We start from the raw sequence: 23,979 nt of genomic DNA, 5'->3' as shown, positions 1-23,979 counted from the left end.
TCCCCTCTCACCCTAAACCTATGCCTTCAAGTTCTGGATTCCCCCACCCAGGACAAAGACCTTGTCCATTTACGCTATCCATGCTCCTCATGATTTTAAAAACCTCTATACAATAACCTTTTGTGTGGCACCTTACTGAATACCTTCTGGAAATCCCAATGCATTTCATCTACTGGTTCCCCTTTATTACCTCTGGTTGTTATATCCTCAAAGCAAATTTGTCAAGCATGATTTCCCTTTCACAAAACCATGTTGACTGAGAGAGATTGTGGAAATGTTTTCTTAATGTCCTGCTATTTTTTTGTTATTAATGGACTCTAGCATTTTCTCAATGACAAATGCTGGGCTAACTGGCCTTTAGTTTCCTGCTTACTGTGCCTCCTTCTTTAAGCAGGAATTCCACATTAGCAGCGTTCCAACCTATTGGGATCCTCCTGAAATCGTGTGTGTGCGCCTCCACTATCTCTGCAGCCACTTATTTTAAAATTCTTTGATGCAAACCATCAGATCTTGGTGACTTGTCTGCCTTCAGCCCCATTGGTCTGTCAGATACTTTGTAGGACAAAGTGAGGACTGCAGATGCTGGAGATCAGAGTTGAAAAATGTGTTGCTGGAAAAGCGCAGCAGGTCAGGCAGTATCCAAGGAGCAGGAGAATCGACATTTCGGGCATAAGCCCTTCTTCAGGAATGATTCCTGAAGAAGGGCTTAGGCCCGAAACGTTGATTCTCTTGCTCCTTGGATGCTGCCTGACCTGCGCTTTTCCAGCAACACATTTTTCAGCTCATGTCAAATACTTTGTCCCTTGTGATAGAGACCGTTACAAGAACTTTGCTTTCGTTAATACCTTGTTTACCTGATGTCTATAGAGTACTCATAGTGTCCTCCACTGTGAAAACTAATGCAACAAATTGGTTTGAAATATTTACCATTCCCCTGTTCCCTGTGGTCAGTTCCCTAGTCACATCCTCCAAGAATTTTGCACTCTCCTTAACTAGTCTCTTAATATACATTTCAAAGCTGTTCCTCTTGCTGACTTTTTTCCTGCCATTTTCTTTCCTTAACAATTTTCTCCCTTTATTATTTAGCTTTTTCATGATCTGCTAGTTCATAAACAAAAATTCACAATCCTCTGGGCTATCACTAGTTTTCACCATTTTGTGTGTTTCAGTGGACACTCTTTAACTGTCTGTAAATCACAGGTGATTAACATCCTTCTAATTGAGTTCTGCTTCTTGAATAGAAAGAATTTTTGCTGAGCATAAATGTCTGCCGCTGCTCATCTGTTGACCTTTTCTCTTATTGGTTTGTTCTCCCAACCTGCTTTGGACAATTCTTTCTTCATACCTCTGTAATTGCTCTTATTTAAGTTGAAGAAACTGATTTTAGATCAGAGTTACTCTCTGCTAAGCTAAATTTAAAATTCTACTACTTTGTAATTGCTACCCTGGAGTGGATCCTTAACTATGAGATCCTGAAGAACTCTACGTCATTACACATGACTAAGTCTAAATTACCCTGTTGCCAACTAGCTTGCGTACTGCACTGCTTTAAGATACAGTCTACAGATTTGTTTTGCATGTTGGTCTGACCATCTGATTTGTCCTGTCAAATGCATATTAAAATCGCAATGACAATTATCGTGTCCTTTTTGCACTCCTATTATTTTCAGATTTATAATTTGTTTGACAGTGAAACAACACTTTGGGGGTCTGGAGAAGACTCCCATTCACGATTCTTTCCCTTGGTATACCTCATTTTCACCCAAATGGATTCCATATGATGATCTATTGCACCTACGTCACAATCACTATTGCACAGATACCATCTTTTATTAATAATGCTACCCAACCTCCTTTTTCTCTTTTTCCTTATTTTTTGGGAACATTGAATGCCCATGAGTACTGAATTCCTTGTCCTGGTCAGCCTACAATCATGTCTTTGTAATAGCTATCAGTCAGATTTATTTATTTCTATTTTTGCTATCAACTTGCTTATCTTGTTACAAATGCTATATACATTCAGGTAGAGTCCCTTCAGCTTTGATTTTTTTTTAATCATTACTCCTTATTCTGGTTCTAATTCCTGCTGCACTTTTTTTTGCCCTGACCTGTCACACTTCAATTATTGTATGCCTCTTCACTATCCTACACCTCTGCTCTCTTGCTTCATTTTAATTTGTAAAAATTTTTCAAAAAAGTTTTAAACCTTAAAATTTTTTAAAAGAAGTATCTCTTCCGCCTTGTGACATAGCTTAAATCTCTATCCACAACCCTAGTTATATGATTGGTGAGGACCAGTGACCTGATTCGATTCAAATGAAGTCCTTTTCAATGGCGCATTCCTCTCTTTCCTCAGTACTGTGCCAGTCTCCATGAATCAGAACCAATTTCTTCCACTCTAATCTTCAAGCAACACATTCACCTTTTTCATTTACCCAATGCCAATTTGTTTCAAGTGGTAATTCAGAGATTATTATCTTTTGTGATTCTGGATTTTAATTTGGCATTGAGTTATTTATTATCCTTCAACAGAAGTTCTTTCCCAGTCGTATCTATCTAATGGTCTCCATGCAGATCACAACAACAGAAACGTTCCTCTTCTACTGCAGTGTCCTGTTGTAATAACTGGGCACCTATACGTATACCTCCTTTTTCTTCTTATCTCATCTCATTCTCACTCGTTGGACTTTGCCCGGTTCCATATACACGTCAGAACTTGTAAATCTCTAACCTCTTCCGGTTCTAATAAAGGATCTTTCTTCCTCCCCCTTTTTTCTCCCACACTCTCTCCCCCTCCAGCCCTCGCAACTCCATCCCTCGCTTCCTCCCTCCCTCGATCCCCTCTTGCCCTCATCCTCCCTCCCCCCACCTCCCATCCTCACCCTCCACCTCCTTCCCTCTACCTCCACCTCCCTTTACCTCCATCCATCCCTCTCTCCAGTCCCTCTCTCCCCCTCCCTTTCCCCATTCCTCCTCTCTCTACCCCATCCCCTTCACTTTCCCCCTCCCCCATCACCCGTCCCCTATCACCTCTGTCCCCCAGCCACCCCTCCCGCAAGCCACCCCCCTCCCCGAAGCTGCCCCTCTTCCATTCCCTAGCCCCTCTTCCCCCTCCTCTCTTTCCTTCCACCTCTCTCTCCTGTCTCTCTCTCCTTTCTCCCCTTCCACTGCTCTCCCTTCTGAGCCCCTATGCAAGCTTCCTGATTTACTGAGTTTCTACTCTCGCTGTATTTGTTCCATTTCACTGTCTTCTTGAGTAAAAGACTTCCTATTTTAAATTTTTAAAGTTATGTTCATTATCTGTTAGTTTTGAAATATTTATCATTATTAAAGAAATGTAACATAAAACAATTGATCCAACAGGAAGCTTTTACCCAGTCTGAAGACAAAGAGACCCCAGGACTTGGTGTTGGTAATTGGAACGGGTGTGAGTGCCGCCGTAGCACCACAGGTCCCTGCACTCAAATCCTGGACAGGGCTAATTCAAGCTTTGCTGGATGCTGCTAATGACTTTGACCTCCTTGAGGATGAGGAGAACAAAAGATTCCAAAAATCTCTCCGTGAAGATAAGAATCTTGTACATGTTGCACATGACTTGATACAGAAACTTTCACCAGTAAGTGAATTCTTTGTTTGTGTTTAGCGAAATCTGGTAAAGGCCAATTCAACTCATTGCTGAACTATAGTCTACGATAACTATCACAGTTTCAAATTACTGCTTTTATTGTTTCTTTTCCCAGCAGATCAGTTATATAAATACTCTGTGCAGGCAGTCCTAGTAAAAGGAGAGAATGCGCAATTTTTTTCACAGAACCACTAAATTGTTTCCTATTTCTAGGAATGAAATTTTAAAGCATTGTTCAGACCTGGCTCTGTGATTTCAAAATGCAGTTGTGCTCTTGTCCATGTATTTAAAAAGCAGCTATTCATAACCATTATCACTAAGTACCAGTATACCCAGCGTTGTTGCTAATTTAATTCCAACATCCATATGATCTCTTTCAGTTTTGGTGCAGCAATTGTAATTGTCAGTGGCAGCAATTTGTTTGCTGCAATACTAACACTGAAATCGATCCTTTTCAGATTTTTGTCCATTGTTCTGATGTTATGGGTTAACTGATTTTCATTTGTTTCATGACTTATTCTGCACAAATTTAGATACAGCTTGATGGAGACCTGGTTGACAGCCCTGTAAGTGATCTTAATGCAATTTAATCATGCTGTTAATGGTCTAAGTTGTGGCTCATTTTCCCTGCGCAATGCCTTTGGTAAACTGTGTCTTTGGACCTTTATCCACACACTGGCCAAGTAGGTTGGCTGATGCAACTGTCACTCAACACTGAATCTTTCTCTCGTTCTTGCTCTTTGTTTGGAGGTATGCAGACTATTTTTGCCATTCTTGTGGGAAAGTGCCTTCTCTAGACTTGGAACCTACACATTGGAATCATGGAGTGACTTTTTGAAGAAACATATGTTCCATTGCCCAATGATTTAATGTCAAGATTAGAGTTGTCCTGGAAATGCGCAGCAGGTCAGACAACATCCGAGGAACAGGAAAATCAACATTTCCTCCTGCCCTAAAAGTCAATTTTTCTGTTCCTCGGATGCTGCCTAACCTGCTGCGCAGTTCCAGCACCACTCTAATCTCCAACATCTGCAGTCCTCACTTTCGCCAATGATTTAATGTGTTAGGGTATCGCTAGGGTTAATCTTTACCTGAGACTTATTGTGATTTTGATCATGTGTTGCTGCTTTATAGAAAAAGATTACCAAATCTCGCTTAAATAAGTAATTTATCTGGGGTGATGGACGTTTCCCTGCCAAATGAATTTTGCCTGCTATTTGGATCTCATTTTGATACAGTTATCACGCCTGTCCCTTAAGAATTTGGATTTTATTTTTGTGTGTATTTTTGTTATAAATTGACTTTTTTTAAACCCATATTCTTTGCTTCGTTATCATTTGTACTTTTGGTGTAAGGACCAGCAAGCTTCCAAGTGTAAATGCAGCTATTATATCACGGTGTTTGCACTTCTTGGCAATTTGTCTACACATTTGGTTTTCTGTCTATCCCTGACTATTGGTGTGCAGTAAACTCGCCCGAGTATTTATATGACAGTTACTCCTTTTCTGTTCCTGAGTTCAGTCCATACACCCTCCCTGACTATCTGGCATGCTGCAGAGTATTCATCTTCTAGAACACACAGAACACACATTTCACAGCCTACTGGATGCTCAACTGTGACGCTAATTGCTGCTCAAGCTCGAAAGCCCAGATCTCTAGCCCCTCCAGCTAATAATACTTCCAGCACCCCTGGTTGTCCAGGTTACAGGAGGACTCCTGAAGGCCCCAGATGATGCAGAACATGTATTGAATGAGGTTGGGTTGCCCTGCAGTTTTCTGTTTCTTACATGATTAATTAAACTTACTAGAAATGCACTTCAGACATGTTCCTGTTTGAATTTTTAAAATAAAACCTAGTACTTATGAATCGCCATCCACTCTTAGGTCCTGGACCTCTGCTTGAGGACTTCTTGTGTTAAAGAACAATATTGCAATGCTGACTCCTCTGATTTACTCACCCTCGGAGCTTATACACAGCATAAAATGTTTGCATTTTTGGAAGCTGTGATGAGCTGATGAGCGAATATACCAAGACTGCATTTTATCCATTCCTGAATGAAATTGGGAGCTTTTGTTCAGTCCCTAACTCAGTACTGATTTAAAATGTGTAAGGTGTTGGTTTCTATATTTTGACAGCAACTCCTCACTAAGCTACCTGAGCGGAAGTTCAATTTCCCATGGTGCAAGCATGAGAACCTCTTGTACGAAAGCTACTGAGGTTTGGGAAAACAGCAGTTCTCATCACAACTAGGAATAGGAATTATAAAAAGCTGTATTTGAGTTAATTATGGGTGAGAAATTGATCTTTCTCAGAGTTAAAAAAATCTCTAAGACAAAAATTAATATAATTATTACTGTGGCAGTACAAACGTTGCCTTTAAGATTAGATTACTTACAGTGTGGAAACAGGCCCTTCGGCCCAACAAGTCCACACCGCCCCGCCGAAGCGCAACCCACCCATACCCCTACATCTACCCCTTACCTAACACTATGGGCAATTTAGCATGGCCAATTCACCTGACCTGCACATCTTTGGACTGTGGGAGGAAACCGGAGCACCCGGAGGAAACCCACGCAGACACGGGGAGAATGTGCAAACTCCACACAGTCAGTCGCCTGAGGCGGGAATTGAACCCGGGTCTCTGGCGCTGTGAGGCAGCAGTGCTAACCACTGTGCCACCGTGTCGCCCACATGCCACCGTGTCGCCCACTGTGCCGATTTTAAAAAAAGTTGATTTCCTTATCTGTCATGATCTTGTGCAGTCTCTCATACGTGTGCCCCATTTCTTGTTTTAGGCCTCACGTGAACATGAATATTTTCCTTTAAATGGGTAATGTGTTTTTTTTTCAGACAACGTTTTGCAAATCCTGTTGAGAATTTTGAGATGTTGCTGCAACCCGTGTGCTTGCTTTATGTTGTATGATTGTATCTAATGATGCAGTTCAAATCCCACAGCGCACCAGTAACGTTCGGTCAACATTCTTCAAAGATTGCTTGTATGAGGTTTTTGATGACCTTGAATCCAAAATGGACAGTGTTGGGAAGCATCTTTTGCAATCAGTCCTGAAACTGATGGAGAATGGAACCCTGGTTTTGACTACCAACTTTGACAATCTAGTTGAAATCTATGGAGCTCACCAAGGAACGCAGTTAGAGTCCTTAGACCTCACGGATGAGAAAAAGGTAAATAGATTAAGATGCTTTCTAGTTTACAAACTGGTGACAATTTGCATCAGCTTGTCACTGCTTGGGTCAAGGGTATTCCAGCTGTTGGAGCTGGGGAATATACATGTCAAAGCCTGTGAATGGGATAGATGTGATTGCAGAGAATTAAAATTTTGTCCTACAACATTCAGATCTGTCTAGAAGAAAAACAAGTGACTTGATTGAAACACAAGACCCTGAGGAGTCTTGGCAGGGTTGATGTGGAGAGGATGTTTCCTCTTAAGGGAGACTTTAGAACTAGGCGGTTACAGTATAAAAATCAGGTTTGCCCATTCAACAATAAATTATGCAAAAGAAAAAGAATTCTCAGAGGGTTGTGACAGTGTCTAGAACTGTCTTACTGAAGAGGTGTGAAAACAGAGTCCTTGAACATTTTTCAGGTCATGTGTTGGGGGGGGGGGTGGGGGCGAAAGGTTATCAAGTTAAGCAGGAATGCAGATCGGAGATTACAGCCAGATCAGACTTGATTATATTAGTTGAAAGAGCAGGTTGAAGGTACTGAACAATGTAGCCCTCCTGATTCATATGTTTGAATATAACTGGAATCAAAGTGACAATACCGTATGCCTTTTTTTAAAAACTTAGTCATCTGTTTCCCAAAAAGAAACTCCTATGTACATAAAAAGAAAGAACATTTCAGGCCCAGCAGAAAGAGTGTGGCCAATAGTAATTTCACTGTTTAGGAAAGGTTGTGGATAAATTTAGCAGACTGGTTTAGCAGTGAAGAAGGATTAGAGTTAAGTTGGTAGAGAAACTGGGTAGCTCTTCTTAAAGCAAGGAAGAACAGGAGGATATTTGAGTGTATTGAAAGTCATAGAGTTCAGATAAATAAAGAACAATTGTTTACTGTGGCTGAAGGATTAATTTTCAGAGGCATAGCATTGCAGAGGACCAAAAATCAGATGGCCTGAGGAAAAATAATTTTTCACAGAATAAGTGATTAAGATTCGATATTTCTTGCCCAAAAAGGTAGTGGAAATAGATTCAGCAGAAGCCTTGAAAAAGGAATTGGATGGATATTTGCAGGCGAATGATTGCAGAGATTTGGAGAGTGAGTGGGACGAACTGGAATGCTCTCTGGAAAAAATCAAATTTTGTGCTGAACTAAAATATGAATTCTTCTCGTTGCACTATCCAAACATATAATCTAAGTTGTGAAAAGACCGTGGTTGGGCACCTTCAGCATGACAGTGGAGAAGTATGAAGAGAAACCAGAGGAAAATAAATAAAATAAAAACTGGTCACAATAAGATTGACAGTTCTGCAGTCACAGCAGGTCTTAGCTTGAGTAACCTTTTGTTGCCTGAGTCTTTCAGGTGGAACTTAAAATAGTCTATTCTCTTCTGTAGTTATTATGTTTTTAAATTTTGGTGTTGTCCTTGGTTTTAGTCAGGTCTGTAAAGGTTGTTTCTCTTTCTTTCCTGTTTTTTATTTCTGATAATTGGTCTCCATCCACATCTTAATTTGTTGACTTTCTGTTGGTATGCCTACACACCTACTGTGTATTTCCAGTGATTCCTGTTCTTAATTTTAAATATTGTTCATTGAACTATTGAGTCAGACTGCAGGGAATGATGATTCACAATTGTGCCTGAAATTAAGTAACTATGGAGACGATCTGCAACAAGATTTTCCTGTTAAGTGAGAAGTAACATTTTATGAAAATTATTTTTTACAGCTGTCTTCTGTTCATTACGACAAATTCTTAATCATGTTCTGCCCAATCCTGCACTATGTTCCCTCCACATAGGGAAAGAACCCAGGTCTCTGGAAGCTGGAAAGGCAAAGGGATAAGCCTTAGATAAATAGTTTGGCAGCACTCACTTATTGTTTACTCTATTCATTGGATCAGAGTGTGAGTGTTTTCTAAAGCTTTAAATTTAAACAGTTGTTTAGCACATGAGAGGTACAAAGAATGTATCTACACTTGACTGGGTGCTATCAAAAAGTATAAACAAAGATGATAATGGATAACGTGAAAACTAACATTACAATTAACTAATGCCTGAGTAAGGTATAACTTTGGTGAAACAAAATAAAAATATTAATTCTATCTCTTGAGAGTTTACAAATATAATTAATTGAAATGAATGAAGCAAAAAACTTGTGTTATGGTCTAGGCCAGACCACTCAAAACATTCTTAAACAGGCAGCCCAGACCATAACTTTGCAATTTGTTTCAGTAAGTGTACAGTGAAAATTACACTGAGTCAGTTAGTGAGGTCGATTACCAGGTTTAAAACAGACAAAAATTTCTTCATGAAATTACACAATAAAACTCAAAGAATAGAATAAAGACCCCCTACAGAACTCACTCTATCCAAACTAGATTTAACTATGCTGTTCTGAATATACACAACAGTCCCAGTAAACAAGACCCCTTAAAACACAGTTTTAAAAAAAGGAACCGATGCTTACAGGTTGAAGTTAGAAGGGCAAAAGAGAGAGCCTGTTCACACAGTCCACTGCTGAACTCTCAACTAGTTCAGGACTGAACTGCTCAGCTAGAGAGCTGACCAGTCCCTTTCTATTACACAGGTAACTTCTAAAACATGACCACTTTGGCCTAAAGTCTCATCTGTTTACATATAAACAAAATCGTTTTTGTCTCTGTACCAAACTAGTCTAATTGGAGCCTGGCCCGTTTATGACTCCTCTGAAAAAAATCAAGGACACAGTATCCTTGAGAAAAGGAACTGCTTTTAGAAAATAGGGACCAGCTTTGTGACCCCTCACCCCTTAAAAAAAGAACCATCAATATCAAAAGATGGCTTAATTTTAAAATCCATCAGAAACCCAGTTAGTAGTCTAACACATATACACTATATTAACTATACACTTGCAAATGTACACAACCACATGCAAATTCTGGCCATGGCACATCCATGACCGAATGCCTCCGTATCTCATTTGAGTCTCGGTAATGCATCGGCTATCACATTTTTGCAACCTGCCATATGCACAATTGTCAAATTGAATGGCTGCTACAACAGTCTGGCAGTTTTGTTCTTAAATTCTATAATTGGGTTATGATCAGTGTATACGATTGTCTCAGATGCTTTGCTGGTAATATAAACACTGAAATGTTGTTATACCAACACCGAGCTTGAAGACTCTTTCTTCACCATTCAGTATTTCTAGTGATGAACGTTCAACCTGCTGGAAAAATACCCGATGGGTCTTTCTATTCTCCCATCATCATCCTGCAGGAGCACCGCACTGACACCCACATCACTGACATCGATAGCCACCTTGAAAGGCTTTGTGTAATCAGGTCTGGCCAATACTGGGGCAGTGGTTAACACAGTTTGTAGGCTGTTAAATGCTTTTTGACAGTCCGCTGTCCACTGAAACTTCTTGCTCTTTTTAAACAATTCAGTGATTGGAGCAGCCACACTGCTAAAGTTTGGCACAAACTTTCAGTAAAATCCACTCAGTCCCAGGAACCGTAGTACTCCTTTTTGCATCAATGGTTTTGCAAATTCTCCAATTGCTTTCATTTTCACATTCTATTGGGCCATTTGTCCACATCCAGTGACATGGCCCAAGAAGTTGACTTGGGCTTTGGCAAATTTCACTTTTAGCGAGGTTTAACACCAAACCTGCTTTTGAAGTTAATTGAACAAGTCTGATAAATGCTGTAAATGTTCCTTCCATGGGTGACTAAAAATCACCACGTCATCAATGTAAACAACACAATTGGGTAATCCGGCAGTTACTTTATTAGTCTCTGAAATGTGGCTGGAGCGTTTTTCTTACCAAATGGCATGACTTTTAACTGATATAGGCCATTTGGCATTACGAAAGCTGAAATTGCCTTTGCTTTCTCTGCCAGTAGCCTCTGAGCAAGTCCAACTTGGAAATGTAAGTTGCTTGTCCCGCTTTTTCGACACCAGTCCTCCAACCGTGGAATTGGATATGCATCAGTCTTTGTAATGGTGTTGACTTTGTGATAGTCCACACGTAACCACTGGGTACCATCTGGCTTTGGCAACATGACTATGGGTGAGCTCCAGTCACTGTGGCTCACTTCGATTATGCCATCTTGGAGCATGCCCTCTCTCTCCTTCTGAACCTGTGCCAACTTTAGGTAGTTATGTCTATAAGGATGTTGCTTAATTGGAACAGCATCTCCTATATTCACATCATGCACAATTAGGTTAGTACTTCCCAGTTTGTTTCTGCATAACTCCCTATGTGACAGTAATAACTCTTTCAGATCATTTAGATATTCTTGTGGAAGGTAACTCAATAATTTATCCCAATTTTTGATAACTTCCTCATTGTCAAGTTTGATTTGAGGAATGTCCAATTCAGAATCCTCTGAACTTGGTTATTCCTACAGTGCTGTAATCATTAACACCTTCTCCTCTTGCTTTCCTTCCCTATCAAAATACCTTTTGAGCATATTCACATGTCACTGAGGTTTCTTCCTGTCTGGAGTCCTTACCAAGTAGTTCACCTCACACAATTTCCTCTTGATTTGATAAGGTCCACTAAATCATGCTTTTAAAGGCTCACCTGTTTCTGTAAGTAACGGCAATTTCTTCTCCCCAATTACAAAACTGCGAATTTGTGATTTCTTATTTGCTTCCGGTTTCACTGTATGCTGTGATACTTTTAAATGCTGTCTAGCCAACTCTCCAGCTCTATTTAATCGTTCTCTAAAATTTGACACATCTAAATGGGTGGTCTCTGAATTCTGATTTATTAATTTCTCCTTAATCAATTTTAACAGTTACATCTTGCCCAAAAATTAATTCAAATGACTGAATTGGTTGATTCATTTGGTGCATCTCTGATCGCAAAAAATAATAACGGAGCCCCCTTATCCCAATCATCTGGATAATCCTGACCACAAGCCCTCAACATGGTCTTTAATGTTTAGTGCCTTCTCTCTAGCGCTTCCTGCAATTTTGGATAACACGCAGTAGATTTGAATTGCTTTATTCCCAAGTTATCCACAACCTCTTTGAATAGTTTGGATGCGATCCTTGATCTGACTGGATCTCTATTGATAATCCATATTTAGTAAAAAATTGAAGTAATTCTTCTACAACCCTTTTCGCTGTGGTGTTGTGTAATGCGATTACCTCTGCAAATCCAGTCGACACCTCTATTATTGTTAATAAATATTTATTCCCACTTTTTATTTGAGGTAGGGGACCTACACAATCAATCAAGACTCTTGTGAAAGATTCCTCAAATGCTGGAATAGATATTAAAGGTTTTATTACTGCCTGTGGTTTTCCAATTGACACGTCTGACAAAATTCAACTACATCCTTGTATAGTTCAGGCCAGTAAAAATGTCTTTGTACTTTAGCCTGTATGTTCCTCATTTCTAAATGCACCACTCCAGTACCTCCTTCCTGTACTCTACTGCAAAACAATTTGATAACTCTCTGGGCTCATTCTTCATCTGCTTGAATGTGTGATGATCTCCATTTCCTCATTAAGACATCATTTGTTAAGTAATGGCACACGGATGCATTCACTCTCCTCTGTATATGCCTTTTGATACAACTGTTTTAAGTTCTCATTTTTCTGCTGTAACTCAATCAGCTTAGCAGAGCTGAAGATACTTTGTATGTTTACCTATTTGCTCCTTCTCTGTTCCACTTATCTGATCAAAGAAAGTCTCCGATAAAGCTATGTCAGCTTCCTTATCTGTGCCTTTTGATCTCTCCTGCTTCAGCTTGTGCCTCTGTGACCTCACAATCTGGGAAAGTTCCTGAATAAAGATCTTTCAATATCTTCAGTTGCCTGTGTCTTCACTGACCTTACAACTAGAATAGGCAGCATGCCTACTTGCAAATTATCTATATAATTTGCAAGGACAAATTGTATTCCTGGAGCTGAGAGTTTGTCTAGTACTCCTACCACACATTCTCTACTCTTCTCTAGACTCTTTAGCCTCACTTTACATAATTGAGCACTTTGTTTCACCGTGAATTCCTGTTACCAGTACCTTTTCTGGCAATAGTCCCTCAGGAGTGCATATCTCCTCAACCTTCAGCATCACAGACTGAGAGGATGTTGTGTCTCTTAATATTGTAACTACTCCTGGCCTATGTGAATAAACTGCACTCTTGCTTGCATTTTTTTTAAGCAGATCTAGCATTTCCTGCTTAATCAATTTCTGATCATCTTGTACATTGAGGCAGTTGTCTAACTTACTTTGTGCTTTTTGTTACTAGTCCAACAAAACTTCCAGGCTTGTCCAGTTTTCCTACATCTGGTTTCCTACATCTGGCTTTCCTACATCTAGCCCACCAACACTGATTTCATATGGCCCACTTTGTTACAATGAAAACACTGGAGCTATTTAACTTTTGTTCCCCACAATGGTTTCTTTTTTACCCTGTGGTAAGTTATTCTTATGATCTTCACTGATACCTACCTTTCCACGTGAGGATTTCTCTTTGCCCCAATTTCTATCCCTCATGGACTGAAATTGATTCTGGAAGCCAAATGATGTTTTATGGACCAGCTCATAATCATCAGCCACTTCAGCTGCTATCCTTGGCATTTTAACTCTCTGCTCTTCCACATGAGTTCGCATTATTTCCTCTCTACGGTTACCTTCAGTCTTTAGCTCCATCCTTTTAAGCTGACTTTCCTTTTTCAGTATCGTTTTCTGAAGTTCAAAAGCTAATCTCTTTTTCGTTCTCTTTTTCGTTCCCTTGGTTCTTTTTCTTTCTCCTCTGCTTTTAACCGTAACTCAAACTGTGCCACTTCTTCCTTAACTCCCACCTCTAACTCAAGCTGCTTCATTTGCAATTGCAATCCTTGCCATCGCTGTAGATTCTGATGGTTTCTCTGGCATTCTGAGCTACTGCTGTAATTATCTCTCCTTTCCTCACAGAAGCAGGCAGTTCCAATCCCAACTTGTCTGCTAATTCTTGCAACTTGGTCTTGTTCACCTTTTGCAAAACTTCCCAAATCACCGCATCCACTTCCAGAAAACTTGTGGCGACTGAAAGTCATTACCTTCCCAAGCTTTGTCTATCCGGCTAAACCAACACCCAAAATGAATACACTAGCTGTTTAAAATCCTGCAAAGAGCCCCTGTTATGGACTAGACCAGACCATTCAAAACATTCTTAAGCAGGTAGCCCAGATTATAACTTTGCAATTTGTTTCGGTAAGTGTACAGTGAAAATTACCCAGAGTAAGTTAGCGAGGTTGACGACCAGGTTTTAAAACAGACAAAACTTTATTCACAAAATTATACAATGAAACACAAAGAACAGAATAAGGACCCCCCTACAGATCTTACTCTATCCAAACTAGACTTAATTGTGCTGTTCCGAATATACACAACAGTCCCAATCAACAAACCCTTAAAGCACAGTTTTTAAAAAAAGGAACCGATGCTTAAAGTTAGAAGGGCAGAAAGAGAGAGAGCCTGTTCCACTGCTGAACTGCCAACTAGTTCTGGACTGAACTGCTCAGCCAGAGAACTGACCACTCCCCTTTCATTTCCTAGGTCACTTCTAAAACATGACCACTTTGGCCTGAAGTCTCATCTGTTTACACATAAACAAAAGGTCTCTCAAAATCGTTTTCATCTCTGTACCAAACTAGCCTAATTGGAGCCTGGCCCGTTTATGACTCCTCTGAAAAAGTCAAGGACACGGTATCTTTTGAGAAAAGGAACTGCTTTTAGAAAAAAGGGACCAGCTTTGTGACACTTCACTTAATCTAATTAAGCACGTTATGGGTATAACAATTTTCATTTATTTTGCTGGATGTATTTTGACAGCTGGATGAGCTAATTTCATGTTGTTTCTGTTTGTGATAGGTACTTGAGTGGGCACAGGAGAAAAGAAAGTTGAGCGTGTTACATATCCACGGAGTTTACACTAACCCTAGTGGGATTGTTCTACATCCTTTGGGCTACCAGAATGTGTTGCGTAATACAGAAGTAATGGTGAGTTGTATGTTACTTTCCTAGTCCTAAAATTAAATGCATAGTTTAAAAGTATACACCTGGGGAGTCATACGTCTTCACATCTGCTTCTACTGTCGTGCAGCAAAATATCTAGGTGTGTGAAATTCCCTGGGATATATTGCTTGATTAATTTCCTAATCAGTGATTTTCCTTCACTACCTCTCCACACCCCATGTATATGAAGAATAATTATTGTTGCCACTTATCATAAGGTAGGTTAATGCAAGATTGGTTCAGTTCATGACAAATTTGTGTATTGTGTGTGGTGATCAAAGCAACAAAGAGAGACTCCACGAAGTGAAAGTCTAATTTTGCTAGAGAAAGCATTTTCAGTTTCCTTATCCTGATCAGTTGTAAGGCTCAATATTTAACAACCCACTCCAATGTTTCAACAAGACGTGGGGTTGTTTTCAAATAATGGTGTCCAAGCAGTAATGTCACTGGGCTAGTAATTTAGTGTCAAGGCTGGTGTCTGGGGACATGAGTCTAGATCCCACCACAGCAACCAGAAGGTTTTGATAGAGAGAGTGACCATGTAGCAAGGTTGGAGACTGAAGAAATGCACAAGGCTTGGAGATTGTTTTTTTCATGAATCAGCTGCTGACAAGTGTAGATTCACAGCTGTCAGATTGAGAAATTGTGCAAGGGTTCGAGAGACTAAGTTTCACTGAAATAACACTTAAGCAATGCCATTTCATAGCTGACATAGGAAGTCTTAATATCCAGCCTCACATGCGGCTGCAGAGGTATCAGTGATTTCAAAAAAATCCCTAGCTGAAACTACAGGAGAAGAGAATGACCTTTGTTTTTTGAGCTCGATCAGCTAAGTGTTTGATTTTAAGACTTCTAAAACTTCTAAATCTTAATTTTATTTTTGTAAATCTTCAATAGTGAGTAAGGTGAGGGAATCTTTTATTTATTATATTTATACTGAGATCTGCCTCTTGATTGACTTTTAACATTATGGATTGATATTAGGTTATCCCAGAGCAGTGTCTTTCAGCAGTAAGACTGCACTATCACTGTATCTTTGAGCAAAGTGTACTGTGTTTGCTTTTAGGTAATTTCTGGGTCTGGTAAAGGAGCAAAAAATGGCTTTAGTAACATAATGTGCTCTTCCTGTCATCTGGGAAATCGGGGAGAATTTGATTATTCCTGGAGACTCTGTCTGCAGGGAGTGTGTTTGATTGTGACTGCATGGATCTGTTAGTGCAGCAATTAGAGACAATAAGTTTACAACAGCAGAGTGTTGTGATGGATGGCATTTTCAGGAAATTGGAGATACCGCAGATACAGTAGATGGTTGACCCCTAGGAATGTTATGAGACATAGCCAGGTGTGCAGGACTCTCCTGTGATTATCCCCATCTCCAAACAGGTATGCCATTTTGGATACTAGCAGGGGATGCTTTGTCTGGGGAGGATATCACTGACAGCCAAGTTTTCTGGTACTGTAACTCTGGTGAAATAAGGGGTATGTCAGGTTCCAAGTAATCGATTGTATTAGGGGATACTCTAATCTTGGGCACAGATTAGAGATGTTGCTGCAGCCATCAGTGTGACATCAGGATGGTGTGTTGCGTCCCTCGTGTCAAGATCAAGGATGTCTGTGAAAAGGTGCAGAATATTCTGAAAGGGGAGAGTGACCAGCAGGAGGTTGTTGTGGAAGTTGGTACCAACAACCTTGACAGGGAAAGAGATGAAGTTCTGCAGAGAATATCGGAAACTAGGCAAGAGTAGCTCCTCGTGAGTAGAAATATCTTGACTACTACCAGTGCTATTTGCTAGGAATAGGAGAATAAGCTTATGAATGCGTGGCTGAGCACCTAGTGCAGGGGGCAAGGATTCAGGTTTCTGGATCATTGAAATCTCTTCGTGGGTATAAATGACCTGTTTCATTGGGATGGTTCCACCTAATTTGGAGGGTTCCAATACTCTTGCTAGGAGATTTGCTAGTAGGACTCAGGAAGCTTTAAACTAGTAAGGATGACAAGGGATGGGAGCCAAAACAATAGTGAGGAAAGGCTGAGGCTGGTACAGTAGTTAAGGGGAGCAAGTCAAACGGTCAAGGCAGACAAGAGCTTGGCAGTGAGTGAGGGAAGACTGGTCAATAAAATTGCATTTACTTCAATGCAAGAGGCCTGACACTTAAGGCAGATGAACTTAGGGTATGATTGGTTCCATGGATCTGGAATATCATAGCTACGATGGAAACGTGACTCAGAGAATCATGGCTCTGGCAGTTTTATGTTCTGGAGTATAGATGCTACAAGAAAGAAAGAAAGGGAGGCAAGACAGGTGGGGGAAGAGGTGTGTTTGGTTAGGGATAACAATACAGCTGTCCTTCAGGAGGATTTTCCTGGGAGATCGTCCAGTGAAGTTGTATGGGTGCAACTGACAAATAAGAAAAGGGTGATCACCTTGTTGGTGTTGTATTCTGGGCCTCCTTAATAGTCAGTGGGAAATTGAAAACAAATATATAAGAAGATCTCTGATATCTGTAAGTATAATAGACTTTTAATGGTAGATTTAAACTGTCCGAACATAAACTGGCACTCCCATAATGTTGGAGAATGTGAGAACTGCAGATGCTGGAGTTCAGAGTCGAAGAGTATGGCACTGGAAAAGTACAACCAGTCAGGCAGTATCCGAGGAGCAGGTGAATTGACCTTTCAAGCATAAGCCCTTATGCTTATGCTCGAAATGTCAACTCTCCTGCTCCTCAGACGCTGCCTGATCAGCTGTGCTTTTCCAGTGCCGCACTCTTCGACTTGCCCATAATGTTGGGCTTGGATGGGAAGGAGTTTCTTAGTCAGTTTGAGGCTGTACATACTAGAAAAGGAGCAATACTTGAACTTCTATTGGAAAATAAAGCAAGTGACGGAGGTGTCAGTGGGGGAGCGTTTTGGGGCAAGTCGTCATAATCCTGTTAGCTTTTAAATAATTATGGAAAAGGATAGACCTGATCCAAAACTGGAAGTTCTAACTTGAAGTAAGGTCAATTTTGAGGTATTAGACGGAAGCTTTCAAAAGTGGATTGGGGGAGGCCCTTCGCAGGTAAAGTGAGGGTTGGGAAGTCAGAGGCCTTTAAGAATGAGATAACAAGAGTTCAGAGACTTACATGTTCCTGTTAGTGTGAAAGGTAAGGCTGGTAGTTGTAGGGAATGCTGGATGATGGGAAAAATTTGAGGCTCTGGTCAAGAAATAAAAGGCAGCATATGTCAGGGATAGACAACTGGGATCGAGTAAATCCCTTGAAGATTATAGGGCAGTAGGATTGGACTTGAGGGAAATCAAGAGGGCAAAAAGAGGACATAAGGTAGCTTCTGAAAATAGAGATAAGGAGAATGTACACAGATTCTGTAAGTATATTAAGGGCAATAGAATAACTAGGAAGACAATTGGGGCCCTTAAAGATGGGCGGCTCAGTGGTTAGCACTGCTGCCTCACAGCGCCAGAGACCCGGGTTCAATTCCTGCCTCAGGCAATTGTCTGTGTGGAGTTTGCACATTCTCCCTGTGTCTGCGTGGGTTTCCTCCGGGTGCTCCAGTTTCCTCCCGCAGTCCAAAAATGTGCAGGTTAGGTGAATTGGCCATGCTAAATTGCCCGTAGTGTTAGGTGTAGGGGAATGGGTCTGGGTGGGTTGCTCTTCGGAGGGTTGATGTGGACTTGTTGGGCCGAAGAGCCTGTTTCCACACTGTAAGAAATCTAATCTAATCAAAATGGCTGTCTATATGTGGAGCTACAGGAGATGGGTGAGATATTAAACAAATATTTTGTAGTATTTACTGTGGAAGCTCAGAAAATTTGGAAAATAAATAGTGGTGTCTTGAAAAGATTAGAGAAGAAGAGGTGCTGGAGGTGTTAAAACACATAATGGTACATAAATCTCTGTGGCTTGATTTAGGTGTTTCCCAGAACTTTGTGGGTAGCTCGGGAGGAGACTGCTGGGTCCCTTGTGATATTTGTATCATCAGCAGCCACGGTGAGGAGGTGGTAGAAGACTGGATTTTGGCTAAGATGATGCTTCAAGCCAGGGAATTATAGACCAGTGAGCCTTCTGTCAATAGTGGATAAGTTGTTGAGGATTCTGAGGGGTAAGATTTGCGTGCATTTGGAAAGGCAAGGACTGATCAGGGATGGTAAACATGGGAAATGACTTGATTGAGTTCCTTGAAGAGCTGGCAAAGATTGAAGTCAGAGCATTAGATGTAGTCTATATGGACTTCAGTGAAACGTTTGACAAGGTTCTATATGGTAGATTGGTTAGTAAGTTCAGATCACATGGCGTCAATGGGGAGCTAGCCAATTTGATACAAAATTGGTTTGAAGGTAAGAGACAGTGTGTGGTGGTGGAGGTTTGCTTTTCAGACTGGAGACCTGTGACCAGCGGTGTGCCACAAGGGTCAGTGCTGGGTCCACTGCTTTTTATATATAAATGATTTTGATGTGAATACAGGTGGTATGTTTAGTAAGTTTGCAGATGACACCAAAATTGGAGGTGTAGAAGACAATGAAGGTGATTATCTCAGAGTATAACATAACCTTGATCAGATGGAGTTGCATTTAGGTAAATATGAGGTGTTCCATTTAGCTAAAGCAAAGCAGGGCAAAACCTATCCAGTTAATGGTAGAGCCTTGGGGATTGTTGTGGAACAAAAAAGGGGTGCAGGTGCATAATCCCTTGAAAGTGGAGTTGTAGGGTTGACAGGAGGCATTTGGTACACTTTTCTCTTCATTGGTCAGTGCACTGAGTATAGGAGTTGGAACATCATGTTGCGTGTGTGCAGGACATTGGTGAGACCACTTTTAGAATACTGCATACAATTCTCGTCACCTTTCTATTATTGATGAGATAGTTGATGATGGTTGGGCCGAAGACATCACTATGTGCTGGGAGAACTGGAACATTTTGAGGCATCTTTCAGTTGTCTCCTTTTTATTTAAATATATGCAAGAGTGCCAAAAGACAGGGCAATATCTCTTCTCTGACTCAAACAACAACCAATACTGGCATATTGTATAGTATCCTGGTACTGTTTGGCTAGCCTATTGGTCAGGGTTTGCTCACACCCTGTATTTGTCCAGACGTGTTTGTGCTATATTAATGCTTTTTGTTATATTGAGGAACTCTATGTTCTATGTTCTAACTCCTGCAGTGATGTCCTGTGGCTGAGATCACTGAACTCCAATAACTTCTTTGTTTTTGGTGTGATTATAACCTGTCATTAGTTTATCTCCTACTTCCAATCGTCAACAGTTTTGTCAGGCCTCTTTGATTGAAGGAGTCACTCTCCCTCCTCTCTTGTGTTCAGATCTGTCTGTGCTTCAACCAAGGCTGTAATGAGTTCAAGATCCAAGTAGGCCTGATAGAACCCAAAAGTTATCATGAAGCAAGTACTACTTGATAGCATCTTCCATCACTTTGCTGACAGTTGCAAGTTCAATGATGGGTAATTAGCCATGTTGAAACTGTTTTGCTTCTTGTGGACAAGACTTATCTGGGCCATGGAACAGATTGGTTAGGAGCATGGCACAAGTCATCCATGCAAATTAATGGAAAGTTTTCAAGGACTTATCTACTGCTTTCAGCCTTTTCTTGATATCACTTAGAGTGAATCAAATTGACTGAAGCCTGGCATCTGTGCTGCTGGCTGTCTCAAAAGAAGATTAAGATGGATCATCTGCTAGACACTCCTGGCTTGATGTATGTGAATGCTTCACTACTGTTTGGCTCTGATGTGCTGGGCTTCACTATCTGAGGAAGGGACACTGAACCTAAAATGTTAACTCTGATTTCTGTCCCATAGATGCTGTCATACCTGCTGAGTTTTTCCAGCAATTTCAGTTTTAGTTTCCGATTTGGAGCATCTGCAGCTCTTTCGGTTTTTATTTACTAGGTGATGTTGTTTTACCAACCACTAAATGATTAACTTACATTATCCTTTTGAGATTGGTAGTGGCCCAGGAAAGGACCTGGAGGACACTTGTGCCACCAGCAGGAGCCGTCACAAGAGAGAACATAAATATATGTATACTGTATATGTTTGAACTTCAGTGAATATTAACATTTGCAATTTGATTTACCTTATGTCCAGTAAGTAAATCTTGTTGTCTTATTAGGGAGTGGGTGCTATTAATGTTTCTGTTTTATTATTGAGCAGAGGGAAATTCAGAAATTGTATGAAACTAAGGCCTTTGTCTTCCTTGGATGTGGCCGGACAGTTGAGGACACCACGTTCCAGTCGCTGTTTCTAGAAGCAGTGAGAAACAAGTCTGACCTGGAACACTTCATGCTAGTGCGCAGGGATGATGTGGATGAATTTAAAAAGCTTCGTGAAAACATGCTAGACAAAGGGATTAAAGTGATCTCTTATGGAGATGATTATTTTGATCTGCCAGAATACCTTGAACGGTTAACAAACACCATCTGTTCACCGGGAAGGCAAGGTACGTTGGAAAGTTGAATAAATGACTTTAATCCAGTAGCTGATGACACAAGTTGTAAAAGATTTTGGTACCATGTAATTTTGCAGTGAAAGATCTTTTTGGGGTTGAAGTGGATGAATGCAGCGTTCAGAATGGTTATCATAGGGAAAAATCAGCTTGGGTTCCTGCTCCTGTTTGCTGTCTGACGAATGTTTGGTGAACATCAGGCTAGCCGAGATTAATTTGTAGAATGTAAACCCCATTGTTCAGCCTCTGTGGGCAAGAAGTCAGATTCATAATCAGCTGAAAGACAGGACAGAGTTTGAATAAAGTGTATGTTGTCAGATTCATTAACAGGATATTATGAAAATTGTTCCCTGGAGATTTACACTGGGGCTTCAACTTTTCACATTAAGTGGTTTCCTTCTAAATCATTAGTAAATAATGAAAGAATTAGGAGTTTGCACATTTTAAGTTTTAAGATGATGCGAAACCAGGAAGAGCAATATGTTATGAGGTTGTCTATTTGAGGTCTGAGAAAGCTGAATCAAGATGATTGCTTAATTATGGGAATTGATGATCGAGAACAGGATAAGGAGGGTGTGTTCAGGTTCACACCCTCCTAAAACTACCACACAGATACAGAAAGGGAACACCAAAAAGCTGACAAAATATGTTCTCATCCCAGATGAGAACACCAACTTTTATTATGGTCTAGTTTGGAACCAGTAAACAAAGGATGAAGTCCAGAACATTTATTAAGAGACTGAAACCACAGTATTCCACAGTTTTGAACAAACAGCATTAAACTTTAGTATTCCATGTTAGGATTTTGTTGCAATCTATAACACCGTGATTTAAAGCCCTACTGCAAACGTCAGATAGCAAATGTGTTCAAGATGTGTTTAAGATGGATTTCTCAGCAACTCATCCGCCCCAGACTTTGAAGCTCATTAAATGTCACAAAGGTTTACAATTCTTTTATTTCCACTGATGCCCCTCTTCCTCTTTGGAGACATTCTATGGTCTGCCCTAGGGTTGCTCCTTTTCTGGTCAGTCGCCTTCTTTTCCTGGGCTCCAAAGCTGCACTGCAGTACTCATTCAAAAGCATAACTCGAGCTCTCCCCCTCTGACAGTTAGCTTCGCTAACTAAAACTGCCTTTAGGGTTTTCCCTGAGCTGTAATTTTGCTTAGTAGAATCCAGCATATATAGCTGGAGTAGGCTTTTGATCCCTACTCCTGTCTATCACATTGAAGTATTAACACTAGCAGGTTTCTTCCAAGCTCCTCATGGCTTCCCCAACAAAGTGCCAGTGACCTTTCCACTACTTCAGCTCCCAAACTCCAATATTTTGCTGCCCATAAATTTCTAGAACTTAGAATCTGTGTAATGCAGCTGTCTTCCCAATAGCACAGTTAACTGCATCAGTCGAAAATAAAGTCTGCCTGCCTGTGTCACGCCCTCACTCCCTTCCCTGCCTGTAACTGTGACCTCCTGTTTATTGACTTCCAGACTGTCTTGAGTGACCTAATGAAAATCCTATTCTACCTTGTCATCTAGCAACTCTTGGAATTATGTAGTCTATGCATGTTACCAATCATAGATTGCAGGCTTGCTTAGTACAAAAAATGGACAAAAGTAGAGGATTTTATGATAAATACTGACAGAGTGAGGCTTGAGTTGTACAGAGTTTTTCTGGATCCCTTCTGGATTGGGCAGGGAACCTTGAAATGGTCTTAATCTTGAAATGGATACAACACAGATTCACTAGGAATTGAAGGTTTCAATTATGAGGAAAGATCGTACGTGTGGGACTTGGTATCCTTGATTTATGATTGTTAAGGAAGTGTTCATCAAGAAATTTGGGTAGATGAAAACTATTTGATTGTAGGGGAATTTAAAACAAGTGCTGCAATATAATTTGAACTTGGCCATTTAGAAAGAAAATAGGTGGAAGAAACTTTGAACATCTATTATTACTGAAGAATACAAAGAGGAATTAAGTCTCATGATCTAGCATGATACAAGCAAAATGTGTTGCAAAGTGGTAGAATGTTCAACAGAGAAACTTAGAAGTTCAGGTCTATAATTCTTTGAAGTTTGCTTCACATGTTGGGTGGTTAAGAAGGTATTTTAGCATGCTCACTTTCATTGCTCAAATGTTTGAGTATAGGAGTTGGGTTGTCATGTTGAGATTGTGCAGCATGTTGGTGAGGCCTCTTCTGGGGTACTGTGACCAGATCTGGTTTTCCTGTCAAGGAAGGGTATTAATAAGCTGGAGGGGGTTCAGAAGAGATTTACCAGGATGTTGCTAGGAATGGAGGGTTTGAGTTGAGGAGAGGCTGGATAGGCTCTGACTGTTTTCACTGGAGTGTAGATGGTTGAGTGATAACCTAATACAAGTTTATAAAATAATGAGAAGTAATGATAAGATGACACATATCCTTTCCCTGGGGGAGGGGGAGGATTTCAAGAGTTGTGGACATTTTTTATAGTGAGAGGAGAAAAGTTTAAAAAAAGACACTGGGGGCAATTTTTTTACACCGTGTGGTTTGTGTGTCGAATGAACTTCCAGAGGAAGTGGTGGATGTGTGTCCAGTTACAACATTTAAACAGATAAGAAATGTTTGGAAGGACATGGGCAAATGCAGACAGGTGGGACTAGTTTAGTTTTGGATTTTGCTTGGCATGGGTAGGTTGAACCGAGAGGTCTGTTTCTGTGCTGTATGACTCTTTGACTGTA

General features: G+C 40.5%; 1 protein-coding gene across 4 annotated transcripts in view; it reads left to right on the top strand.

Annotated features, from left to right (window-relative positions):
* fam118b (family with sequence similarity 118 member B) overlaps positions 1–23,979 on the top strand; it is a 62,794-nt gene that overhangs the window by 30,978 nt on the left and 7,837 nt on the right. For all 4 annotated transcript variants that reach the window (XM_072593046.1, XM_072593047.1, XM_072593048.1 and 1 more), the window contains exons 3-6: positions 3,364–3,616; positions 6,582–6,809; positions 14,658–14,786; positions 20,971–21,256. In XM_072593046.1, coding sequence (XP_072449147.1) covers positions 3,364–3,616; positions 6,582–6,809; positions 14,658–14,786; positions 20,971–21,256 — 896 coding nt within the window. The remainder of the gene's footprint in view (positions 1–3,363; positions 3,617–6,581; positions 6,810–14,657; positions 14,787–20,970; positions 21,257–23,979) is intronic.

The sequence above is a fragment of the Chiloscyllium punctatum genome, chromosome 23 (genome assembly GCF_047496795.1).
Source record: "Chiloscyllium punctatum isolate Juve2018m chromosome 23, sChiPun1.3, whole genome shotgun sequence".
NCBI classification, from domain to species: domain Eukaryota; kingdom Metazoa; phylum Chordata; class Chondrichthyes; order Orectolobiformes; family Hemiscylliidae; genus Chiloscyllium; species Chiloscyllium punctatum.
Note: the sequence above shows the minus strand (reverse complement) of the source record. Positions and strands in the feature narration are given on the sequence as shown.